Source organism: Rhinatrema bivittatum, chromosome 2, assembly GCF_901001135.1.
Source record: "Rhinatrema bivittatum chromosome 2, aRhiBiv1.1, whole genome shotgun sequence".
NCBI classification, from domain to species: domain Eukaryota; kingdom Metazoa; phylum Chordata; class Amphibia; order Gymnophiona; family Rhinatrematidae; genus Rhinatrema; species Rhinatrema bivittatum.
This window is the reverse complement of record NC_042616.1, coordinates 213,421,778-213,449,277: the sequence shown is the minus strand read 5'-3', so window position 1 is coordinate 213,449,277 and position 27,500 is coordinate 213,421,778. Positions and strand designations below refer to the sequence as shown.

Here is a 27,500-nt window from a genome sequence, read left to right as displayed (position 1 = left end):
GAAAAGTTTTCCTTTTGACAATTCTCCTATGCAGATCATTGTTGTATAAACAATGCTGTACTGTGGACATTACTTCCACGTCAACTTTTTAGCAAGTTGTTTGCAATGAACTGTGAGTTCTGTTTTGCAGATGTGACTAATTTTTGGGCAGATCTACCAGAGATCTGTTCAAAAACTGTTCGGATCTTGCCCTGACCATAACAGTTCCATATAACTTCCATTTCTTAAAAATGGTTCTAACAGTTGAAATTGCTATCTAGAACCATTTAGACAGCATTTGATAGCCTTCCCCTGCTCTGTAAGAGTGAATTATCTTCATTTTCAAATGCTTAGATAGTTGTTTTGAGGAGTTCATGGTCTTTGAAAGTAGAGAGAACAACAGAGGCAAAGTATTTTTAAACAATGAAATTGTCTTCGCCTGACTAATTGAATGTCTAACAAATCAACCAACATTTTGGGCCTTTATTAAAAACTTAAAAAAAATAAAGTAATTTATCAACTGGAAGAGTGTTCATGCCATATTTACTTTATTGTTTTCAATTTGTCAAAATCAGCAGTAATTTTGGCATTAAACATTGCGAAACATGTTTTGTTTAACTTTGTACAATCATCCAGGGAAATGCAGAAATATTAAGTCAGTCCCAAACTTCAAATTCCATAATTTAGAATGAATTCTTTATTTTGTCATGGCGGCAAACGCCATTGCTCAAAACAGCACAAGTTTCAACAAGAGGGTCCCCCGACACAATGGGGGCCACGATGGCTCCAAGTTTGGCTTGCCTCTACATAAGTAAATTCAAAGAAGATTTCATTTATCCATCTTTGTGGTCCTCATTTATTTTCACATGGTTTAGTTTGACGACATTTTTTTAGTATGGATGGGGACAGATATCCAATTTTTTGTATTCTTTGACTGGCTAATAACTCGTAGTGAGCACCTCCAATTTAATTTTGTCATTAGTTCAAACACAATAGTCTTTTTGGATGTCTCTGTATCAATTGATAAAGGCACGTTTCATACATCAATTTTTCATAAACAAACTGACCGCAACAGTTTATTAAGATTTGACAGTCCCCACCCTACTGCTTTGAGATCAAACATTCCAGCAGGTCAGCTGCTTAGGCTCAGACGGCTCTGCTCTTCCCGAGCAGACTTTATCAGCGAAGCTAAGCAGATGCTATCAAGGTTTCAGGAACGAGGGTACCCACGACGCATATTGCATAGAGCTTTTAAATGCGCACTCTATGCCAACCACGAATACTTTGTTTTTACCACAAAATAGATCATCAGATGAGTGCATAAACTGCATCTTACCTTTTTCAACTCACATTCACACCGTCACCTCAATTATTAAGCATTACTGGTTCATGTTATCTATCCATAGAACTTTTGACATCCCTGTCTGTTTTTCATTCTGCAGGGGTCGGAACTTGAAAGATATCTTAGTACAGTCGCATTTGAATGACCCTGTGCGAGAGGGCTCAGTACAATTTTTGAGCCATGCACCCTGTGGGCACTGCTCAGCGTGCCCCCTGACTCCCCCACTTTCTGTTTTTGAACACCCCACGTCTCATGCTAAATTTCAGCTAAAATTTACTACCACTTGTCAGACCAAAGGCGTTGTTTACGCGATAGTTTGCCCTTGTGCAAAACGGTACATGGGGAAGACTTCCGGCACCGTTCTAATATTAAGAATGGTAGGGAAACAGCCCCCATGGTGACCCATTGGATCACCTCAGGTCACACAGGATTCAATTTCAAATGTTATGTTGTTGATGTGGTGCCACTGCCACCCCGGGGTGGGAACTTCTCTGATATACTAACACGTCGGGAACAAAAATGGATTTTTAGATTAAATAGTCTCGCACCTCAAGGGCTTAACAATGAAATAGAGTGGCAGTTTTTCCTGTAATGTCATATTCTTACCATTACTGTTTATTTTTATATTTTCTCTGTACCCCTGTGTACATTCCCTGTTTCTTGATTTTGATTGGTTAAAACCTTACAGCACTGGTGCGTTTTGATTGGCCAAGCCTTTTGGCGCCAAAATTTATTGTCCCTTTAAATGCCGAGGTCTGTCTGTACTGCTTGCTCTTCTTGCGCTGAAACTATACTAAAGCATTGAGCTCTGAAGGTATGTGTTATATTTAAATTTGTGCTCGATATGTATTCGATCGGGAACTAAAGTGGATTTTTAGATTAAAATAGTCTCGCACCTCAATGGTTTAACAATGAAATAGAGTGGCAGCTTTTTCTTTAATGTCATTTTCTTTCTATTATTGTCTATTTTTACTGTTCCCCTGTGCACATTTCCTGTTTCTTGATTTTGATGGGTTAAAACATCACAGCACTGGTGCGTTTTGATTGGCCAAGCTTTTTGGTTCTAAAATTTGTTGTCCCTTTAAATGCCGAGGTCTGTCGGTACTGCCTGCTCTCCTTGCGCTGAAACTATACTAAAGCATTGAGCTCTGAAGGTATGAGTTATATTTAAATTTGTGCTCATTATGTATTCGATCCATTTTTGTATCAGTCCCTGTTATTTGATTTAAATTTTTTGTTTTATAGTGTGTGAACACCGCATAAAATAAGTGTCCCTCCCGACGCAGCTGCGTTTGGCAAAACACGGGTCCGTGTCGGGGGACCCTCTTGTTGAAACTTGTGCTGTTTTGAGCAATGGAGTTTGCTGCCATGACAAAAAAAGAATTCATTCTAAATTATGGAATTTGAAGTTTGGGACTGACTTAATATTTCTGCATTTCCCTGGATGATTGTACTTAATAGTTGGAGTGCAGTTCCCTGCTCCCCTATTGTGCTTGTTTAACTTTGTACCATGTAGAGGTTGTGTCAGCTTCTGTTTGCTAAATTCATGATTGAGAACTGCATGGCACTGCCTCCACTGTATGCAGATCTGTCTCATGAATATTCACTATGAATATCTTGAAAACCAGACTAAGTGCTTCTGTAGGACTGGGTTAAGTGCCATTCCTTGGCCTGTCACTAAATACATCATGAAGTTTTAAATTGACTATGAGTGCTAAAATAGCTGTAAGGACACTAGATACAGCAAAGAAATACTTGTCTAGTTTCAGTCCTTCAGAAGAACTGCAATTAAAACTGGGTGATAGCATCCTTCTACCATTCCCCTTTATGAAAGAAATCTAGGGTCTATCATAACCCAAAAGAACCCCATTGCACCTCACATTCTGCAAACAGGCACGCCACATGTACAAAAACACCCCTAATAATGAAGAACAGAATTAGGACATGCCCCTTTACTTCTCGCCAAAATGAAAGAATATTCAAATTCTGGTGTCATCTCAGTAACAATAGCACAAATTTCCTCTAACAGGCACTTTGTAAAAAAAAAAAAAACCAAAACAAACAAAAAAAAAAAACCACACTCTGCACCTTTACATAAGATCTGGACTACCACAGATTCCTAAACCAGTGGTTCTCAACCTTTTTTTAGCCGGGGCACACATGACAGATGTTTCTCACATGTGACCATCACATGTGTAAACATGCACTCTGCATTCACAGGAACCCCCTTGACCCCTAACAATGGATGCAGAGCAGAACTAGGGCATTACCCGTACAACTCACCATGCAAAAAAGATATTCTGGTTCTGATGGCATCTCAGTAAAAGCAAAACAAACTCCCTCTACTACCAGGTGCAATAGCCCTCCTTATGAAAAGAGAGTAATTTACCACTAATGCATGCCCTATTGAGAAAAAACAACAAATAAGATTGATACAAATGCATAACTCACCTCTGTCTCACACACACAGAACTGACCTTCACCAAGTACAGAAAGACCACAACTGGAATGGAAAACTAAAAAGCCACTGTGCGTGCAGTGCAAACCTGGAAAAATGGAAACAGAAATATAGCACCTAACACAGTCCCAGGATCTGCAATAATGCACACAAACTAATCTGTACAAAGTTACACCTGTATTATAGAACACTCAAACAATAATAACCCTATCTATGAAAAGGCAACACTACAAATATTAAATCAGGCCCTAAACACTAATACACCTCCTATTAGGAAAAGAGAATAAGCCAAGCTGCTATAGATCTCCACACAGAAATAATTGTAAAGCTATACTAATAAATGTTACAAAACTGTTGATGAATAGAATAATATTCAACAATTGAAAACTCATAAAAAAAATTATTTAAAATGGCCAGATATCAATAAAATACTGAAAAACAGCAGACATAATATAATACTCAATAATTAAAATGGCAGTCAATCAAGAAAAATAAACTTAAAGCTACCTTTACTTACCCTCTCCAGCAATTCTCCTACTCCTTTCCCTTGCAGGCCAAAAATACACACCAGAAGCAGCAGTGGATGCTGAAGCTCTGTCCTCACAGTCATCTTCCTTAGGGCCCACAATCAATCTGTCTCACACACACACACCAGTCACCTCCCTGACCAGTCTCTCTCTCTCTCTCTCTCTCACACACACACACACACACTTTCACACACACACACACACCAGTCACCTCCCTGACCAGTCTCTGTCTCTCACACACACACACTTTCTCACACACACACACACACACACACACACACCAGTCACCTCCCTGACCAGTCTCTGTCTCTCACTCACACACACACACACACACACACACACACACACACACACACACCAGTCACCTCCCTGACCAGTCTCTGTCTCTCACTCACACACACACCAGTCACCTCCCTGACCAGTCTCTGTCTCTCACTCACACACACACACATTCACACCCATTCACCCAGGCTCCTATTCACATATGCATGTACCGGGCCTCACCACAAACCTCTTCTTCCTTAGCTGCAGGGATGGGCTTCAGTTATGCCACGGTTTTACTCCAGCAAGCCTTCTTTTTCGCTCCCTCAGGCATGAGCTCCCATGGCGGCCTTGCTTCACGGGGTCAGGTGAAAAGCTTTAGTAAATAGGCTGCATAGATTTTAAGCCCTTAGGAGAAAGGACCTATTGACTGTACCTGAAGTTAACTCATCTAGAGCTAGAATTGTATTATAAATTGGGTTTAAAATTTAAAAGCAGCCTCAAAGGTGGATTTTTAGATTGAATTTGAATCAGGCCAGAGGGATCATGTGGCACCAATACAGGAAGTTTGTGCCAGACGTATGGTGCATCAAGGTAGAAAAAGCAATCAGGAATTGGCAGTAGGGGCAAAGCAGGGGTAGAATTGGAGTCTGGCAGGGGGACATGTGCTAACCATCTCCCACTTAAAAATTGCTCTCCCTTGACATGTGAGTGTATGTATATAGAAATACACACAAGGCAGCTGTTAATCGAAAAGGCCAGAGGTAATGTAAAGAGAAACTGGTGGGTGCTTAGGCGGCATATAAATAAATAAATAGTTATTTCCAAGCAAGAGCACCCTAAAGTTATTTATTTATTTATTTATTATGCAGTTTTCAAATGTATACAATCAAGATAATCTTGAATAAGAAAATCAGAAACTGATACTAAAGAATAATCAAAAATATGAATAAAGAAAATATATACTAATTCAGCTATAGATCAGGTCCATAACTGAGGGGATCCATGGTCTATATCTCGAAGAAAATGAACTGATATGAAAGAAAGGAAATAGCAGGCAAGCAGCTACCCCCTGAGGTTATTGCATAAAGTAAGCGCAAAATTACATCTACATAGGCATCTTGGGTGAAGTAATAGAGGGTTGTAAAGGTACACTCTTATCAGCTAAAAAAAAATTAGGGAAAGTTGATTAGGTTCAAAAAAGACATACATAGTATTTCTATATTTAACCAACATTTGCAAGAAAATTTGAGAAAAAACTGAGCCCCCATTTGCATCTCCCAAGATCTCAATAAAATGAATTGCCTTCATTTTCTTTGAGTTGATCTTGCTACATCTGGGAATGACATAGTCCGGCAATACAGAAAAGTGCCGCCTCGATGCCAGAAATACGTTTTGAGGAGTCGGCTTCTATCAGAATCCAGAACCGAAGGAGAAGACTTTGCCAATACAGAGTCAGAGGTTTCTAATAAAACAATAACATCCAAGGAATTATCCAGTATCAAAGAGAAATCCTGAGGGCTTCTACTCTTTCTTTCTTAAATGGAGGTAAAGGATATATTCTAGTGATAGGTGAAGAGAATTTTCAGAATCTCCAACATATACCTTTTCAACATACAGTATCTCTAAGAGAAACCATAGGAACAGAAGGAAAATTCACAAAGCACAGATTCTTATGCCTTAAAGTTCTCCAAATTCTCAACTTTGTTGGAAAATATTACATTATCCTTAATCAAGCTTTCTTGTAAAGGCTTAATATGAGAACTTGTTTTAATCTCAGACAATTGTAAACTGTATCTTCAGAATTTTCCAAACTGGCTATACAAGATTCCAAAGATTGCAGAATAATTTTCAAAGTCCCAACCTGAGCAGTGATTATTTTCCCAAGTCCCTCTATAGCTTCCCAGATAGTCTCAAGTGTAAAAGTCGTGGACCTGGTTAAGGAACAAGTCACCTGCGGAGGAGTAATTCCTGCCGAGGAACCAAGAGAAGCAGTACCTCTATCAACCTCCTCTTGCCTTGCTCCTGCTGCTCTGTGGAGGTGAAAATCGGCTGACTCGATGGAACTCATGGCTCGTCTGCTACTATCAGTGTTCCCAGCAACCAAGGAAGTCATAACTACGTCAACCAACAGCGACCATCTTGGCCGGGTAGAGAAGTCTGACTGCCACTGGTTCATCGGGGGCATTCTCACTGCCGAATTCAATGCCAATGAGCCAGGGGAGGATGGAGGCAAACCTTCCAGAGCTCCCCAATGATTCTTCTGTTAACAGCACCAATATCCTGGAGCACAAGAGCATTTATCAGGCCACTCAGAATGGAGGCAAGTTGGGTCGCAGGTAAAGCCACCGACTTGCCCCTGCCTCTTGCGACCCATAAAAAGTAATGAAACGCTATTGCCACTTTAAGAGGGAAGGAGCTCTGTCTCTCAGCAGCCTCCTGCTGCCATCTTGGATTCCCTAAAGTTATTTTAACTGTGCAGAAATATTTCAGTGCTTGACAAAAAGATGGGTACATGAGAAGGACTTTTAATGCATGTGGCATAGTTTGTGAAAGGTGTGGGTGTGAGTCTAGTCTGCACACGTTTGTATGAGGGAGTGTGGTAATGGCTCTTGCACAGTTCTGTCAGGTACACAATGCTGAGTTCTGCATTAGAAGCAAGGAAAAGGATTTTGGAGTCATTGTGTGTAATACGTTAAAGTCCTCTGCTTCGCCTGTAGCAACAGTCAAAATAACAAATAGAATGTGAAGAATTATTTAGAAAGCAATGGAGAATAAAATGAAGACTATCATAAAGCTTCTGTATCGAGACATGGTGTGACCACATCTTGAGTACTGGGTGTGGTTCTGGTCAGCCTATCTCAAGAAACTCAGAGCAGAACTAGAAAACGTGTAGAGGAAGGCGACAGGAACTGCTCTCCTGTGAAGAAAGATCAGACAGGTTTGGATTCATCAGCTTGGAAAAGAGAAGACAAAAGGGATAGGATAGAAGTTTATAAAATCATGAGTGGAGGTGGAACAGGTAGATGAGGGATGATCAGTTACTGTTTCAGACAATGCAAGTGAAACCCATTGTTACTAAACTTTGGTATAATCCAGTCACACTCACCACCCCCCCAAGTGGAAGAAACATTTGGTCCAGTTTGAGGGAAGTGGGCAAGCTCCTGCGGAGAATGAGAATAAGATGGTGAATAAAAGCTGATGGTGGTTGTGAAATGGCTGCTGTGTGTACAACCCCAGCTCTCTGGTAGAGCTTCCAGCTGCTCTCAGAGAGGACCATGCCCAGAACTATGTGAACTTCCAGGTGGAGGGAATCTCGGCTGCCAAGTACATGCGTGAGTACTAAGAGAAACCGATGGGAGAGTCAAGACTGTGAATTAACTCTTGGACAGTTCTGTTAAACTTGGAATGTTGTACAGATTTGTTATGAAGTTGAGATCATGCCTGGGATGAGATACCGTCTGAATCAAGCAGCAAATTAACATCTGTTTTAGTGCCAAGAAGTTAGCATCAATGATTTTTGTCAGCATAATAACATTTTGTAATATTGTCAGCTTTAGCAAGTTGGAAACAATTCAGTTGGTGGGGACGTTGGCTTGTATTGGATTAGCACCAATACACTGAGAAACTAGCCTCTAAGAGCCCCTTCTTAAAAGAAGATATCCTTGCAAACACTGATAGCCTTCAGTGTTAGCTGAAAGAAGCATTTATCATTATTGCAGTAGTAGTGGGGGAAGGAGGCTATGGGTTACACAGGTATTAGGGGGCATTCCATGAAACTAACAGAGAGCAGATTTTAAAACAAACTGGAGGAAATTCTTTTTCACTTAACGCATAGTTAAGCTATGGATTTTGTTGCTGGAGGATGTGGTCTAAGCAAATAGCCTTGGAAAGAGACTGCTTGTCCCTGGTAGTGAGCAAGAAGGCATGAATCTACTCTTGGGGATCTGCCGGGTAATGAGTGACGTGGAGTGGCCACTGTTGGAGACGGGTTGCTGGGTTCAGTGGTCTGACTCGGCACTGCACACCTTTATATTCTTATGCCCAGGGAAATCTGCTATTCTCGGTTAGTGGCACAGCAGAGAGTACAGGGGTTTGTGGTTCATGCAGATGCTACCATGCAAGTTGAGTATTTCCACACAATCCCTGTGCTCTGATTGACAGAGGTCTTTCAGTATATTTACTTAAAATAAATAGGAGCCAGTTGCACATCCTGTGACACTGCTAGTCTGTTTTACTGAATGCTGCTGTGATGTCATGTGATCTTTCTGCTTGTCTGCGTTCTGTTGGACATTTTATAGCATGCAGCAGCAATGGTATGGTGCGTGTGTCTGTGTCTCCATTTTCTGTAAAGCATATGAGAGAGGAGCTGTGCTAGGGCATACAATTGACCTTGATCTTCTCATAGCCTAGGGAAAGTTTGTTTTTCTTTTACATTTGAGTTTTGATCTTGCTTTTTACTCTTGTTTATTTTCTTAAACTCTTTTACATAAGATAGCAGATGAGGGTAGAAAAAGACCAAGGAGCCCGTCCAGTCTGCTTGGTTATTCCTGCCCACATTGCTAAGGCTATATTTCAGCTGCAAGCTCTGGAAGCATGACTTCTAGCCTAGAATATATATTTTTTCTCATCTTCCTCCTTTGCACATGAGCATATACAAGATCCCCTACATAGTAAAGTTATCCAACATGCTTAGTGAAGTCTTCATTTTCCCTAAAATAAGTTTGTGAGTTGCTTCATTTCTGACCCAAAGAAAAGTTGCTTTGCATTATAAAAATTTGAAAAGCTTGATTTCTTTTTTTTTTTTTTTGAGCAGGAAGAGATGTACCGTGTGATGTGCCTAACATAAAAATGGGTCTTTACTACTTTTACAGAGCCTTTCTTATTCTGCTCCTGATGTACAATGAGCAATAGAACCGCTACATATATTAGATGAGATTTTTTTTTTTTTTTTTGTGGTATAGCTCCTGCTTTGTTTTTAAATATTCCAGGCCATAGCACAAAACGCAGAGCTTAAAGACCGGTTACGCAGAATACATGCTGAGTCTATGCTCCTTGATTCAGCAGCTAGTACAAATTCAAGCCCAGGAGAGTTGAAGGTGGGTATTGATCTCCTGTTCAGCCATGTCTGCCATCACCACAGCTTCCCTCTGTGCCAAGTTGCCTCTACCCAGCATGTTTTGTAGCACATCACTGCTCCCTGTGTGATTCGCTGTGCCTGCACGCTTGGTCATCCCCCTCTAAAACACTTAGCACACTGGAGTTGATGGGGAACTAGGGAAATGTATCTTCAGAGCTTTAGTCTTTGAATACTTACTGAAGTGCTCAGATTCCTAAACTCAGGAGTCTGTTTAATAAAGAATTTTGCTGTGGGCTGAGAGCAAACCTATAATATGTATGAGAGAGATTTTATGTATAGTTATAAGCTTTTCCTTTCCCTTCTCTGATTGTACATTCTTTCTTCCTCCAGAATTCTCCAGTTCTTCCACACCTTCACCCACTCACCTCCTAATTCTTCATGTCCTTTCCAGTTCTTTCTGTCACTGTACAACTGCTTATCCAGCCTGATCCATCTCCCTCTCTACAGCCACCACCCTGTCCTCCCCCTCTCCCTTTCTCCACAGCCCTCATCGTGGAGGCTACACACCTGTTCTGCAGCGCCCATAATCAGAAACTGAAAGGGTAGAATGGTGAAAATATAATGATATCATTATATCAAATAATTAATCTGTCCTTTTTAATATAGCAGGGGAGTAAGCCCTTTTTACTAAATGAACCAGAGAGGCTATTTGGAATGGACTGTCTAGTAACTTGGTGTAAGCTGAAGGGACAACTCCAAGTCCTGTCAATGCCTTTTTTTGCAGACAGTCATTCTCTTCCTCCCAAAAAAAAAAAGTTTGCAACACCTTATTGGTACTAACTACTTGTGATCAGTTTCTCATTTAACTTTTTTCAACCTTTTCAAGCCTGTTTCTGGTATAGTCTGTACTACCAATCTAGCATTTCAGTTGATTTTGTTCATTACTGTTAGAAGTGACTTATTTTCCTCTTTTCCTATTCAGTATTTTTGTTTTGTTTTAATCTATTTTTATTTTTGAATATACATTTTTTTTTTGTTTTTACTTTATTGTTCTATTTCATTTTTTATTACTCAGTGTTCAATGTATTGTGTTCTTGTTTTTTATTTTGTTTATTGTTTTAATCTGCATTTTTAAGATCTAGTTCCATTTTGTAAGTAAGCTTGGTTTTCAACTGTACATCACTTTGCATTAAAAGTGAAAGCTATGGTGATTAATCAAGAGAATAAACTAAATTAAAAAAAAAACAAAACTAGCTTGTTGGTGGCATGCTTGTGATATGCTGCCAATTTCTAATCAAGAGGCTAGTGCCAGCTCTGCTCCACTCAAGAGATGCCTTGTTTTCATGTAAGAATGTAACCAGAGGTTTCGACAGGCCCTTTCCAGCCCATCAGACTGCAGTTTAGTAATGATCACGAGCCTTCGCAGACCCTGGCAACAGATGGTATACTTGGACTACTAGGAAGTCAGCGACTGCCTTACCGTGACGTCATCTCTCTTAGCTCCGGTAACCCATGGACTGCTATCGTTTCCTCACTTCTTTCCCCAAGCAGTAGAATGAAAGCTAGGCCTCAGTGGGATTGAAGGGAAGAGAGCCAGGTGTTCTACTAGTCGGGCAGGCTTTTCCTGCAAAATGACACCTCAGAGGACTTGTGCATTATTAATTAAATCCATGTGCTGATTTTAGCATAATATAGCAATCTTGGAAGTACATCTTCAGCTATGTCTCGATGAAGCTTACGGTTGGAAGTTAGAAACTAGTTTATTTGAATTGAAGAAAATCCATGATAAATATGGAAAATGGGTCATTCTAAAAATATAGATGTACTCGATGTAGAAGCTAGCTATGCTTCGAGAAGTTCATTTTCCCAGCACAGTGCATGCTGTGTAACCAGGGTTTACTCTGGATACCTCGGAGGCAGATTTGATGTACCAATTTCACCTTTCAAAGTGAAGCAAGTGTTCTTTGTTTTAGAATATTAATGCAGTGTATTTATAGATCATGAGCAGGTAGATAAGGCCCTGCTAAACAAAGAAGCCAGTGCTTCATTATCCCTAATGTGTTTTTCCCTGGTGAATGTAAAACCATGCAGAAATGAGCAGTTGACTTCTGCACAGAACGAGGTGAAAAAGAGAGGTTTGTGTTCCATTTTGGCCTCTTGATAAATCTTTACATTTCACCTTTTTTTCCTCCTTTCTTCTGGCTCCTCCTCTAGCTCAGCACATGTTGAGTTGGTCTATATCCTGTCTCTCCCTCATACGGAATTATAGGGAGGCCCTTGGGTCTTGAGAGCTTCAGTACAGTATCAGTGGGTCAGAGGAGGGTAGGGTATGGCAGAGACTCTTAGGAACACAGACAGAGAGAATACAATGACAATGAAGGACTGTAAGGTCTATCTAGCCTACCCGCTTCACTTCCTGTTACAGGGCCATAGATCTCAGCTGACTGCTGCCTTTCCCCCTCACTTCATGACCATGGACACGCTGGGGCAGATTTCAAAAAAATATGCGAGCGCAAACAAGAGAAAGCCGGATTTTAATAGATGCGCGCGTATCTTTTAAAATCCAGGGTCGGCGTGCGCAAGGGGGTGCACATTTGTGCACCTTGCGCGCGCAGAGCCCTGCGTGCGCTGCCCGTTCCCTCCGAGGCCGCTCCGAAATCGGAGCGGCCTCGGAGGGAACTTTCCTTCCGCCTTCCCCCACCTTCCCCTCCCTTGCCCTATCTAACCCCCCCCCCCCCCCCCACCTTTATTATAAAAGTTACGCCTGCTGGCCGCTGGCGCACGATTCCCCAGCCTGGGAGCAGTTTCGGAGGCCTCTGCCATGCCCCTGGGCCAGAACCACGGCCTTGCCCCCGGATGACGTGCTGCCGCAACACGCCCCTGCACGCCCCCCCCCCCCCCCCCCAGGAAAGCCCTGGGGCTTACGCGCATCCCGGGGCTTGCGTGCGCCGCTGAGCCTATTCAACATAGGCTCGGTGCACGCAGGTGGAGCTTTGGGCAGGTTTTCGGGGGGGGGGGGGGTATGCGCGTATCCCTTTGAAAATCTGCCCCTCTGTGTTTATCCCAGGGCTTTTCTTGAATTTCTGCTCCGTTTCCCCCGGAGGTTATCCCATGCATCCACCAGCCTTCCCATGAAGCAAACATGCAGTCAATCATTCAGCCTACCTTGTCCTCTTGTCTTAATGCACCAGTAGTTTTATTTTGGCTGATAAGGTAGTTTGTGACCAATTGTGCTGAAGGGAAGATGTTTTACAATTTTGAGGACAATTCTAAGCTTGAGTGCCTTTTTCTTTTTTTGCTAATGATGATGTGAATACCTGCTCCTCTGACAGCAGCCCGTGGGGAGTTTACCGCGAGAGGCTTTTTCATTAAATAATAAATAGGCTCATGTTTACAGTGTAGCTAGTGAAGCATGCTAGAGTGTGAGATGCAAGCAACCATGAATCCTCCTAGACACTGGATCCGTGGGGATCACCAACCTCTTGCAGAGCGTGGGATCTCCTGGGAGAGGATGCACCTTGCATGCTTTCTAGCACTCCTGCCAGCTGATTCATGGAGCTTTTGCTTCCTCTTTGCATCTCTTTCGTCCAGGAAGATGAAAATTTCAGCTTTAATGAGGGTGTTGGTGCGGGAGGAGAGGGGAGTTTGGATGCACTTTTAAGGAGTTGATTTTCCAAAGTGTTTACAAACAAACAAACAAACAAATCTGGTTTCATGCGTGTAAATGATCTTTTGAAAATCAACCTGAGGCGTATGCACTCAGAAATAGATGCAAAAGTCCGTTTTTTCCCAGCCTATTGTGCATGGCCACAAGAGGCGTTCCAGGAGTGGAGTTGGGGAGGGGAAAGGATTTCTGCACGTACATTTGATTTTCAAAAGTATGAGCATGAAATGTACATGCATGGTTACATCTGCTCAGGAGCAGGTGTAACTGTATGCATCTGTCGGCGTGTGTTCCACAGACAGCTGTGAGTTTTCAAAGTGGACTTTAGCTGAATGTGGGCTGTTAGAGAATGACCTTCCCTATGGTGGGCCCAAAAAGCAAAGCGGAAGCCGATCTATATTGCAGAGAAGCAAGACAAAAGGTAAAGATCGGTGTAGCAAGGGATTCTTTATTGGAAAACACCCGACTCTGGCCGAGTTTCGCTCATAACAGAGCTGCCTCAGGGGCTACTGCAAAAGGCAATAAAATAATACAATAGTAAAAAAATGACTAAAAGAAAACATACATATATAAAAAATTGAAACAAACATAAATATGCGTAAATACATATAGAATGTCAAAAGACATAAAAAAAATAATGAAATAAATTATAAAAAAAACAATCAAATGGCAAATTAAAAGTTAATCACTAATGTAAATATATATTAATAATATATACAAAATTGTATATATATATATTGATAATATATACAAAAAATCTTCTTAAAAACCATGCGAACAATATGAACATCTATGCTTGCGGGTGAATAAATCAAACATATGTGTCTATTAGGTCAGTGGACGTGGATGCAAATAAGTGAAAAGACCATTTGTAGTGGAGGGCTACAATCACAAATGTAAGTACCTGTTCCAATACGAATTTTTCATATATCACGGTTCGTAATGATAATGCCACAAATTGTTGATTAGAATCCTGGGCGGAAGGGGGAGAACAGAACAACTTGATGTTATCAATAACTATACATACTCTAATGTAGTAGAGGGACGCACATGTGGTAAAAAGGCTAGAGTAGCTATTTTTGGGCAAAAAAACTTGGGTGTGAAAGTAAAAAATTAAAAATAAATAAATAAGAATGTATGATAAATAAATGCAAAATAATTTAAACAATTAATGAAAAAATATATGTTGTGTGTCTAAAATTAAAGTACTGTAAAATCAAATGATATTGGAATAGGAATTAATCACATTAAAATATTATAAACCAATATTTCTGCTCAAGTGATTAGCGAATCACTGTGAGAAATGGACGTAAAAACGGCACGGGAATGTCTTGTCATAATTTAATTTATCTTTTGATATTACAGCACATATTATGAGACTCTTCGCTAATAATAATTATGACAAGACGTTCCCGTGCCGTTTTTATGTCCATTTCTCACTGTGGTCAAAATTCTCTTCCATTTCCCCTATATTTGTATGTAAGATAACTGTTTTCGATACGATCTTGGTGGAAATCTCCCATATAAACACGGCTGAACAGCATGACATTTTATAATCCATGTACCTGACGCTATTCACAAGATTATACCCAACAGGTTTTGTTAGGAATTCTATGAACATTGGATTGTTTTCTAAAGCCATCGAATGTACTCAAATACTAAGGTAACTTGCCATCACTTCTAACATGCAGCAGCTAGTCACTTGAGCAGAAATATTGGTTTATAATATTTTAATGTGATTAATTCCTATTCCAATATCATTTGATTTTACAGTACTTTAATTTTAGACACACACAACATATATTTTTTCATTAATTGTTTAAATTATTTTGCATTTATTTATCATACATTCTTATTTATTTTTATTTTTAATTTTTTACTTTCACACCCAAGTTTTTTTGCCCAAAAAATAGCTACTCTAGCCTTTTTACCACATGTGCGTCCCTCTACTACATTAGAGTGTGTATATTTATTGATAACATCAAGTTGTTCTGTTCTCCCCCTTCCGCCCAGGATTCTAATCAACAATTTGTGGCATTATCATTACGAACCATGATATATGAAAAATTCGTATTGGAACAGGTACTTACATTTGTGATTGTATCCCTCCACTACAAATGGTCTTTTAACTTATTTGCATCCACTGACCTAATAGACACACATATATGTTTGATTTATTCACCCGCAAGCATAATGTTCATATTGTTCGCATGGTTTTTAAGAAGATTTTTTGTATATATTATCAATATATATATATACAATTTTGTATATATTATTAATATATATTTACATTGGTGATTAACTTTTAATTTGCCATTTGATTTTTTTATAATTTTTATTTTATATTTTTTTTATGTCCTTTGACATTCTATATGTATTTACACATTTATGTTTGTTTCAATTTTTTATATATGTGTGTTTTCTTTTAGTCATTTTTTTACTATTGTATTATTTTATTGCCTTTTGCAGTAGCCCCTGAGGCAGCTCTGTTTGAGCGAAACTCGGCCAGTCGGGCGTTTTCCAATAAAGAATCCCTTGCTACACCAATCTTTACTTTTTGTCTTGCTTCCCTATGGTGTTCTCATTAAAAAAAAAAAAAAAAAAGTTCAGATTTACATTGGATTAAGTCATCATGGAATACACTTACATTTCTGGAAAGAAAATTATTATTAGGAAAAACCTGCTTGGTACAATAAGCATCCTATAAAGAATTTATGCTGTGTAGGGTCCAGTGCCAAGATGGTTTTATTTCTGACGATCCCGTCATAAACTGAAGAGCCTCCCAGAAAAAACTTAAGAAAGAAAGAGTAGCAGAGTTACTATCAAGCAAGAAAAAAGTTTTTTTTTTCTCAAGAGCAAATCCGTTTGGAATACGATTGCGAAGGACCTGTGAGCAACCTTCTCTGCTTTGAATTCTCATTTACTTTGTTGGATTTTTTTTTTTTTTCTCTATCACACTTTTGCAACAAAAGAGATCAAACTGTTTCAGCAGCTTAGGGTTTACAGTGGGTACAAGGTACAGGAGCTAATTGGAATAGGAAAGGTCAATTACCGTACGTCGTGGAATACAGCGTCCGCTCCTACCGCAGGTACAGGAATTACCATAAAATAAGGGACAACGCATAATTACAATGGGGCACAATGACACGGGTGCAATAGGTAGCACAGTATGGAGCGTCCACTAGGTGACTGCTGAGAGGAAATACACCCAAGTACGATGAGTGAAATATAGCGAGGAGGTAGGCAGGTTTGGGGTACAGCTTAGGGCGTGTTTCCTGTAATTGTCAGAATTTGGGGGTTCACTGTTGGGGGGGGGGGGGGCTCTGATTATAGCTGAGCAGGTTTTCAGTAGCTTCCTGCAAACTAGGAAATCCAGAGGTGGCCTGATAAGCGATAGAGAATCCATGGGGGTTGCAGCTGACCCCTGTCCTTACCTCTAAATCTTTTCCCTGAGAGGTTGTGGTAGGAATAAAGAACATGGGGGTTAATTGGGGAGCTAAAAGCTCAGAGAACTAAGCTTCCCTTTGTGCATACAATGTCTCATGGCAATTTCATTGTCGTAGGAAACTTTCTCCTGGGAGAACCATCTCTTGTGTGCAAGACCAAGCTTGGTGTCAAGTATATTCTAGTAAAAAAAAAAAAAAGTTTTACATCTTTTGTTTTATTTTAGACCGGGAGGTCCTCTGCTTCACTTCTTATGGAAGTTCAAATTTGACTTTCAGTGGGACCAAATTATGCAAATTTACTTGGTTCTTAGACCAAGGACTGGATTTTAAAACCTACGCACGGGCGTAGGTATTAAATACCTACGCACGGGCGTAGGTATTAAATACCTACGCGCGGGCGTAGATTTGTGCACGCAACCGTGCCCGGTTTTATAACATGCGCGTGCAGCCTCATGCATGCTATAAAATCTGGGGTCGGCGCGCGCAAGGGGGTGCACACTTGTGCACCTTGCGCGCGCCAAGCCCTAGGGGAGTCCCGATGGCTTTCCCTGTTCCCTCCGAGGCCGCTCTGAAATCGCAGCAGCCTCTGAGGGAACTTTCCTTCCACCCCCACCCCCCTGACCTTTATTTTTCAAGTTGCGCCTGCCGCCCAAGTGCCGGCACACAATCCCCTGGCCTAGAGGCCCTACGGAGGCCTCTGGCCATGCCCTCGCCCCACCCCTTTTTTTTCAAGCCCTGGGACATCTGCACATCCTGGGGCTTGCACATGTTGCCGGGCCTACGCAAAATAGGCTCGGCGCGCGTAAATCCAGCTTTTAAAATCTGCCCCCAATTGTATGCAAACAGATCTCCTGAATGTTCATCGTGAACAGCCAGAAACCCAGACGTATTGAGGGTTCTCCAGGGCCAGATCTGGGAAACACGGTCACAGGGAATTCCAGTCCCCTTTGCTGGAAGTTTGGGATTTACTTTTGGGACAATTGGACAGAAGGATTAGTAGGTCTGGTCCTCAAGGTCCACAGACTGTTTTGACTTTTGGCATATCCGTGACTGTTGTTCGTGAGCGATGATCATTACGAAGGTGTTGGTCTAACAGGTTAATTTGCTTATTTTGATTAACCTGAAAACCAGACACATTTGGGTGGGGGACCCGCAGAGGATAGACTTGCCTATTCCTGGCTGCATATGCATTAGTAAATCTCACTGTCTGTGTTAAAATATAGGGCTTTCATTAGTATATTTAGGCCTTTTAATTATTTTAATTTTCTGGACTGATCAAATGGAGTAATTGTAGTCCAAATACAGATGGAAAAAGACAATTATACATTTTACATATATAAATTAACATTTTATGCTAAGTAAATTTCCAGTTACATAAAGTAATCTTCCAGTTAATCTTTAAACTTCAGGTTTAAAATGAAGTTCACATAAGTTTTTTGTTTTTGTGGTTTTTTTTTTGTTTAATCATTGATGTATATATATTTTAAGTTCTGCTTTTTGATATTTTTACAAGCACCCCTTGGAGATGCATGCTCAGCTTACATTCCTGTTGCAGCGCACTGCATGTACCCATCTTGTCACACCCCCCTGTGTTGCGTAGTGCTCCCTGGATGGATTGCATGTGTGTATATATATAGTCATGTACAGACACTCATGGTGCTGTCTTCCTGTTTGTCAACTTTTGTTGCCGGCAGGAGAACCTAAATGAAGGAAAGCGGCCTCTGGTCCACCAGCACTCCAACGAAAGCCGGCTGTCCATCACCGACTCTATCACTGAATTCTTTGACGCGCAGGAAGTTCTGCTGTCGGCTAGCTCTTCAGAGAACGAGGTCAGTCCAGGCTGGGAGGACCCCACCCAAACAAAAAAAAAATTTCAAAAAATGGTTTTATTTACAAATGCAGCCCTTGCAGAAGGCAGCTTTGGCGCATGGAGGAGCGAACACAGGCCTCATAAACAGAAGCCTGGCTCCGTGAAAGAGGTCATGAGAGACGCTGCAGCTGCCGCCTTTTTTACAGAACACGTGGCTCCACAAAGATCTCCACACTCATAGTGTCAGATTTAATTTTATGTTCACGTTGCTTTGTAACACGGTGTGCCGCTTATGCTCTTGGAACAAATACATTACTGGAAACTCTAAAGAGCAGTGAAGCTGCTTTAAAAAATAATAGTCAAGGGAATGGATGAGGGGCTAAAGAATAAAACTCTAGCACAGGTCTTAATCCAGAAATTAGACAAAGCAAATTTGAAAGAACAGTGAACCGTTTTCGGTCAGCACTTTCCACCCGGTTCCGCTCTGGCTTTGAGCATCCTTCATCACAGCCACTTGTGTGCCAATGATCTAAATCAAGCGTAGCAAGCTTCGGGTAGGGGATTGGTGTGTCCCCCTCCACAAAATGATATTTCCAGAAACTAAGGAAGAAAACTCTTGATGGGGGCATCTTAATATTCAGCCGTTATGCTTGCCGACAAATAAAATTGGGGGCGAGGGCCAGGCAGCTTCATTACTGTCTGCCGCCCACCTCCTAATTCAGTTTATTTTGCTGAATAATATCTGTCATATGCATTCCTTTGGTGTGTTAACTTTCCAAAATCCAGGAATATGTAGGGTTTTAGAGCCAAGGGATATTTTCTTCTTTTTTTTTTTTTTGCAATTCCCCCAATCCCGCCCCCCCCCCCCCCCCCCCCAACACCATCTTGACCAGGACGACTGTTACTGAAAAGAATTAGTGTTCCCTTCATAACATCCAGTTCATAGAAGATTACTAGGAGTAAAATTTACTAAGATATTGTACCCATTCCTGAAATCATCATTTTGTAATGTTTTCAGAAGAGAGAGTGGGCGGGTTACAAGCTGTTTTGTGCCAGTCTGCAACCCACAGCTTATTTCTCCTGTGAAAGCCGAGTGTGTGTGTGCAATAAGGCAACCTGCGTTTCCTGAAGCTTAAATGAACTCCGGGTTTAGTGAATGGATGTCTTCCCCCGCATAGTCTTGTATGGGCGTCTATTTTTTTTTTTTTGTTTTTTTTTAAAGAAGTGCTAGGATGACATTTATAGTTCATATTTATGAGGAATGGAGGAGGATAGATGTTAGGCCAAAGAATAGAATGACTGTCTGTCTGTAAACCACTGCTTGCGCCTTGCTGCCCCTCGTTTTATTTCTTGGCACTAGACAAAATAGGGGCTTCAGGAATGGATGCCAGGTCTTTAACCTGACAACCCCATCATCTACCCCGAATCCCCCACCCCTCAGAATTGGAGGATTTTTATGCAAAACCTTTTCCTAGCTATGTGTGTGATAACGGTCACAGAGGATCCATGGGAGCTTTCTCCCAACACAAAGCCCTTGTTGCCATGAAAAGAAAATAAATCTATAGTTTGCCTGGCTGCCAAATCTTCTGGTTTAAAAATACTACCCAAACCTCCCCCCCACCCCAATAAAAAATAAACAAGAGATGACAAAAACTTTTTGGGATTGAGAGGTGGCAATCAAACTTACCAGTAGAAAAGCTAATTCATTCATTCTGCACATCTGCTCTCATGCCCCTAAACAGAATTTGTGCAGTGAATCTGGATGATGCCCCTTTTCATATATTTGGTCTAAGAATCAGATTAATTTGCCTTTTTTGGGGAGGGAGGTTGGATGAGGCAGAGAACTGAGAACCGCTGGGTTAAATGACCATCCTGCTCCCAAAGCAATTCCATTTTGGGGGGGGGGGTTTTGGGGGGGGGGGGGTTTACAGTAGATCACTCAGATTAAACCATTGTTGTGTCTGAGCTATGGTTTTAACAATATGTGGGGAAACATTTAATGTTCATTCGATGAAAGACAGCTGACATCCTTAGTAAGAGGCCTGAGTAATACACAGTTTTCTTGGCTAGCTCTGAAGCAGATTCTGTTTTGTTTTGTTTTTTTCTCTCCCTCCTCTTCCACCAGCTATCGGATGAAGACTCGTATGTCAGCGACATTAGTGATAATATATCCGAGGATTACCTGAGCAACGACGCGGAGAATGAGAGACAAACTTTAGGTACAATTGGGAAAAATGTTCATGTAGAATGTTGAAAGATGTCAGGTTGAATGATGCTTGTCACTTCCTGAAACTTAGTCTAGAATATGCAAGTATCAAATTATGGCCAGCTTTGCAATAAGCTTTTCTTCTCAGATACCGATGCACTATGTATGTCTCCCACCTGTATAAATTCTCATTTTCTCCTTATTGTTCAGCTTTCCTCCGAGACACATCATGCTCTGCTTCCGACATTTCCCCATTTCCCTGCTACGTCCACCTCTCAGGTGCTGTAGTGTAACCTGGAGCTCCCAGTGCTCCTCTTTCACCAGTCACTGGGTATCCCAGTACGAGCAGGGCACAGAGCAGCACAAACCGGGAACTTTAAACCTGTGCCCTCCTGCTTTACAGTACAGGTTTTGAAACCAAAAAAATTAGGGCTGGACCATTCTGTCCATATGGCTAAAGAATCATTTTAGGGGTTTTTCTCTCCCTTTTGAGCTGCAGTGGAATAAAACATTGATTTTTAAATGTAAAAATACCACCTTGGTGTTCATGATGAGATAGGAAGAACCTAAAATAATTATTTATGTCCTTTGGCATGCTCTTTTGTGGATTATTATGTTTTGGAGATTTTTTTTTCTTATTAATAAAATGACATAGACCTTGTTCTTTAACACTTCAGTCTGTCTACATTTCATGTGTCCCCCTTTTCTTTTTCACAGTTTAGATTATGGACTGCTGTGCTAGTTGTTGACAAACTGTTTTTAAAATGAATGAATAGCTAAAGTACAGGGTCTGTGAAATACTTTATTGCTATTGTGCTGACCAAGAGGACACTGTGTACAAATGCAGGCCACCTGGGACATTTTAGACTTTGGTGGTGATGGACAAAATGCATCCTAGGGCTCAGAGAGGAACAAAACAGGGACTTTTACTTTTAGATCCGTGTTTAATGTTTCAACACGCGCGTTAAGCGATGAAAGAGATCCATCTGCCCGGAAACATCTGAAAGCGTGACACCCCACCCCGGCACCTTCTTCCTTCTAGGTTCTATGGCCGGGGTCAGCGTGCAGTGTCACTCCAAGCGGAGAAGCTGCCTGCCTGCCCCCTGTCCTAACAACAGCAACATCAGCCTGTGGAACATCCTGAGGAACAACATTGGCAAGGACCTATCCAAAGTCTCCATGCCCGTCCAGCTGAACGAACCCCTCAACACGCTGCAGCGCCTCGGCGAGGAGCTGGAGTACAGCGAGCTGTTAGATCAGGCTGCCGAGACGCCAGACCCATATCAACGCATGGTAAAAAAAAAAAAAAAAAAATATATATATATATATATATATATATGTATGTATATTATATATATATATATAATCTGTACATATATGTATAGTTCCTGTGCTTTGCAAATGACTGAATAATATCTGCTTCATATATCAGCAGGTGCAGTGCTATTTTTGGAGCAAGCCTTCCTCTGACATTTATTCCCCTCCTCTCGTGGGAGTAGATTTCCCATAATAGCCAGAGGAATTTAACTCTGCTCTTCTCCTTCTGCCTGGAGCCTCACCTGTGTATTTAAACAGTAATCACCTCTCGCAGGGATCCGGTCTCCCATTTAACAAGCAGAGCCCCAGAGCTTCTTTGTTTGAATTGATTCTAATTGATTTGCAAACGGAAGTATTCTGAGAACCTCGATTATAGAAATTTTAAATTTAGCATTGGATAACGAAGCACTCTATAGTTAACAAAAGAAACAAATCTTGCAAATACCCCATCGGAATCAGTACAAAGGATGGGTCAAGAATAGAGGAGCCTCTTTCTTTCCGGTGATGAGCAAGACCGACAAAAAATGTGATATTTTCAAATAACCAGTAGCTCCAACATACATTTCTTTTTAAATTTCAGGTTTATATGGCAGCTTTTGCGGTGTCTGCTTATGCATCTAGTTTCTACAGAGCGGGCAGTAAGCCATTTAATCCTATTTTGGGTGAGACCTACGAATGTGTCAAGGAAGACAAAGGCTTCAGGTTTATTGCTGAACAGGTACATGGCTATTTCTCACTTTGTTCTCTTGTTTGCCCTCCGGTGAAGGACATTTTTCTTGGCTTCCTGCCTCTCTCTTCGGGTTCTGCTAAGGTTTGTCCTTACACATTGCTGTCCTGCGGCAGAGTGACAAATGCCAGCACATTTTGTATTAGTCCTTGTCAAGGTGGCAGGCAATGGTTAGAGCAGTTCGGTCATGGCTGGGACTAGCGTGCATGTGTCTAACACAGAACCTGTGGCAGCATATCGGATATTGCTCATGGACCCGATTACAGGAATTTTACCACCAGACAGAACCTTTTTCAGCAGTGTTCTGTGGGCAGTCATTTTGAGACACCTGAAGAGCAGCATATCCCTGCTACTAACAACTGTGGGTTTGGATTTTTATTTTGGTAAGCTAAAGATGCTTCCTTCTGTCACACTGCACCCTATGTGGAACGAGTTGGACTGCATAGTTTTACTAAGCAATAGCACATGTGTCCCTTTGCCCTTATCAGATTCCACCTAGAAATATGTCCAGAAAAACAAAATCAAACTTTCATTATCTTGCTAGACCTGTCCAGACAAGTGGGTTTAGTCCACCTTCTAGCTGAGGGAGACAGATTTTTCAGTGACATCTCTGGCCATAAGGGAGGTGCAGTCCAGGCAGTTACCAGTAGTCTCTTGTTTCCCCTAAAGGTGGACATGGATTGGTTTAGGGCAGCAGAGTTCTAGACTCCCAGAGCTTTTCTTCAGGCCTCGGCCTGGTTGAGCAGGCTTTTCTGCTCCTTGGGCAACAGGCCTCTTAACTCTGCTTCCACAAGGGGAATTGGCTTAACTCCCAGGGCTAATTTTTCACTAGTGGAGCTGGCCTCTGTTATGATTCCCTGGAGTTCTGGTTGATTACCTCTTGAGGTAGCTCCCAGTAGAGACCGAAGAGGAGCTCTAGTAGTTGCCTTCCCTTCTTTCTTCTATATCCCCCCCTTCCCTCTGCCTTTGGAGAAAGCCTGTGGAAAGCTTTTTTTTTCTGGGGAAGGGGGAAGCAGCAAAGTCAGGGGTAAGGAGAGAAGATATTCAGTGCAGAGAGGGAGAGCTTCCACAGCTGCAGGGTTGGTCACTTTCCGTGGGGGGGGGGGGGGGGGGGGTGATGAGTGTGTTTTTTTTGGGAAAGCTGCTACCAAGTTGGGAGTCACCCTGCTTATCTCAGTGCTGGCCTCAGGGTTGTGGTTTTTTCTCATGGAGCTACATTTCTAATTCTAGTGGCCTCCAGTGCATCTTGCAGTCCTGGGGTCCCAGGATGAATCGTGATGGCTGATGTGCCATGTATGGGATCTGGTACTTGTGCAGTGTGGCTGGGTCATTGTGTCCCAAGTGTAATGGGGAGGCTAAGATCTTGGGCTTTTGTCCTCCTAATTCCTCAACTCCTCTCAAGCAGGGGAAGCAGAGGATCACACTGCAGAGGCGGGGGTTACAGCTGCTATGTTTTCAGGCCCGTACTCAGAGACTTTTGTTTCCATGGGCCAGGGACATTTGGTCTTCTCCCCTGAAGGTGATGGCATTAGGGAAGTCCCTCAGGAAGTTGTTGGCCATCACCACTGTCTCTCTTCCCCCTGAATTTGTGGTTATGCACCAGGCCACCTGCACTATACAGAAACCTGGTGAGAGTAGTCTTCCTCTGGCTTCTGATCCCCATGCCTATTGATTAGAAGAGCTCCACTCCTAGGCTTCCAGGGGCTTGGGCTGGCCATTACTCCTACCTCTCTAGCATCTTGTAGGGGTCTGATTCAGATACTATTTTGGGCTCTCTGGAAGAAGGCGAGTGTTCTTCTTAAGAAGAGGGCTCATTTGTCATTAGACTTTTCCATAAGGAAGAGCTGTCTGCCCTCATTTCTCAAGTGGTCTCCTCACTCAGGATGTTGGATCCCAAGATAGAGGATGCTATGAAAGGAGACTTGACGGTTCTCATGGATGGCCTCTCAGGACTAGCTGAGTGGCAAAGTTCTGAGAATTGCAATAATCTAAGGTCATGAGCACAAAGGCCTGTATGGCACTCAAGGATCTGCAAGACATGAAAAATGAAGACCTCTTAAGACAGACTTTCTTGGCAGCAGCCTTGGCTATACAATCCTCTATTTGTTAAGGATGTGTGGTTCGAACTGTGGTTCATTGGATTCAGCAACTCCCCAAATGCCCTGAGGCAATACATTTAGAGTTGGGGGTCGCTGCCATAGCTGACTCCATGTATGATTCGTTAGGGTCTCCTCTCATTCAGTAGCCTTAATTATGGCCTGAAGGTTGCTCTGGTTGTGTTATTGCATCCAGATATAGCTCGCTTCCTCTGGGACGTTAAGTGTATTTGTCTCCCCCTTTTAGGCCCTTGATTCTTAATGGGACTTTTGTTTGGTCCTTAAGGCATTGCTGAGTTCTCCTTTCGAGCTAGAGAAACAGACTTCTCTAAAAGATCTCTCCTTGAAATCAGTTTTTTCTGGTGGCTATGTGTTCTGCCAGGCATATTTTGGAGTTGCAGCACAGGCTCTGCCTTGCAGGCCTTACCTGGTTTTTCTCTGCTGAATCAGTTACCTTTCATCCAATCCTGTCCTTTTTAACAAAGATAATGTCACACTTTCATTTGCATCAGCCTGTCTCTTTCATCTTTTTTGGGGGAGTGAATGTCACAGTAAGGGTAGCAGCTTCCATCTCTTAGATGTCCATCACATGTTTCTCAGGTATCTGAAAGTGACTAATCCCTTTTGGGAAAGAGACAAGATGATTTCTGCTATACTGTGGCCCTCATAAGGGCGAAGCAACCTCTGAGGATATCCTGTCTAGATGGATTAAGGAGGCGATTGCTTCGGTGTACTTGCTGTGAAGGGCTGACAGGCACCAGAGGTGCTTTTCGCTTATTCCATGAGGGCTCGGGCGTGGTCATGGCAGATTCCTTTACGGTGGCCCCCAGATATTATCTGTAAGGCAGCTACTTGGTCATCCTTGCATTCTTTTGTTAAACATTACAGATTGGACATGCAAATCAAGGCAGACGCTGCGATCAGAATGGACTTTATTACAGCAGCTCTGACCTCTTCCCACCTGGACTACTTCACCTTAGATAACTTCCATTTGTCTGAACTGTTCTAGCAGGATAAGGAAGTAGAAATTTAATCTTAGCTGTTAATTTTCTTTCCTTGAATCCTACCAGAGTAATCTAGTACCCTTCTGGGAACACAGAAGCTGCCAAATTGTACCTCCTTTTCTCTCCTGGGCTAAGCTGCTTTAGGGAAATGTAATGATTATTTAAGAACATAAGAACATAAGAAAATGCCATACTGGGTCAGACCAAGGGTCCATCAAGCCCAGCATCCTGTTTCCAACAGTGGCCAATCCAGGCCATAAGAACCTGGCAAGTACCCAAAAACTAAGTCTATTCCATGTAACCATTGCTAATGGCAGTGGCTATTCTCTAAGTGAACTTAATAGCAGGTAATGGACTTCTCCTCCAAGAACTTATCCAATCCTTTTTTAAACACAGCTATACTAACTGCACGAACCACATTCTCTGGCAACAAATTCCAGAGTTTAATTGTGCGTTGAGTAAAAAAGAACTTTCTCCGATTAGTTTTAAATGTGCCCCATGCTAACTTCATGGAGTGTCCCCTAGTCCTTCTACTATCCGAAAGAGTAAATAACCGATTCACATCTACCCGTTCTAGACCTCTCATGATTTTAAACACCTCTATCATATCCCCCCTCAGTCGTCTCTTCTCCAAGCTGAAAAGTCCTAACCTCTTTAGTCTTTCCTCATTGGGGAGTTGTTCCATTCCCCTTATCATTTTGGTAGCCCTTCTCTGTACCTTCTCCATCGCAATTATATCTTTTTTGAGATGCGGCGACCAGAATTGTACACAGTATTCAAGGTGCGGTCTCACCATGGAGCGATACAGAGGCATTATGACATTTTCCGTTTTATTCATCATTCCTTTTCTAATAATTCCCAACATTCTGTTTGCTTTTTGACTGCCGCAGCACACTGAACCGACGATTTCAATGTGTTATCCACTATGACACCTAGATCTCTTTCTTGGGTTGTAGCACCTAATATGGAACCCAACATCGTGTAATTATAGCATGGGTTATTTTTCCCTATATGCATCACCTTGCACTTATCCACATTAAATTTCATCTGCCATTTGGATGCCCAATTTTCCAGTCTCACAAGGTCTTCCTGCAATTTATCACAATCTGCTTGTGATTTAACTACTCTGCACAATTTTGTGTCATCTGCAAATTTGATTCTCACTCGTCGTATTTCTTTCCAGATCATTTATAAATATATTGAACAGTAAGGGTCCCAATACAGATCCCTGAGGCACTCCACTGTCCACTCCCTTCCACTGAGAAAATTGCCCATTTAATCCTACTCTCTGTTTCCTGTCTTTTAGCCAGTTTGCAATCCACGAAAGGACATCGCCACCTATCCCATGCTCCTTAAGGACAGAATGGACTTTGCTCTGTGTTATCCATTCTGTTGCCTCCTCCTTTACCCCCTTATCTCTCCACTCCTTCTTAAGGGATGCTCCTCCCATCCCCAATATGTTTCAGTATCACTGTTATTGGGATGGGGGTTTTCGCTGCACCTCTTTGATAAGGGTTGCTAACAAGTGCCTGGACTGTACCTCCCTTATGACCATTGAAGTGGCAGGCAAAAGATGTCTTCTG

The 27,500-nt window shown here is 41.8% G+C and overlaps 1 protein-coding gene across 6 annotated transcripts in view; it reads left to right on the top strand.

Annotated features, from left to right (window-relative positions):
• Positions 1–27,500, top strand: part of OSBPL3 (oxysterol binding protein like 3) — a 261,110-nt gene that overhangs the window by 199,203 nt on the left and 34,407 nt on the right. For 4 of the 6 annotated variants that reach the window (XM_029589129.1, XM_029589125.1, XM_029589127.1 and 1 more), the window contains 5 exons: positions 9,559–9,666; positions 18,452–18,586; positions 20,693–20,786; positions 21,816–22,066; positions 22,671–22,808. In XM_029589129.1, the coding sequence (XP_029444989.1) occupies positions 9,559–9,666; positions 18,452–18,586; positions 20,693–20,786; positions 21,816–22,066; positions 22,671–22,808 (726 nt within the window). The remainder of the gene's footprint in view (positions 1–9,558; positions 9,667–18,451; positions 18,587–20,692; positions 20,787–21,815; positions 22,067–22,670; positions 22,809–27,500) is intronic. The other 2 variants (XM_029589131.1, XM_029589130.1) reach the window with 1 other exon arrangement.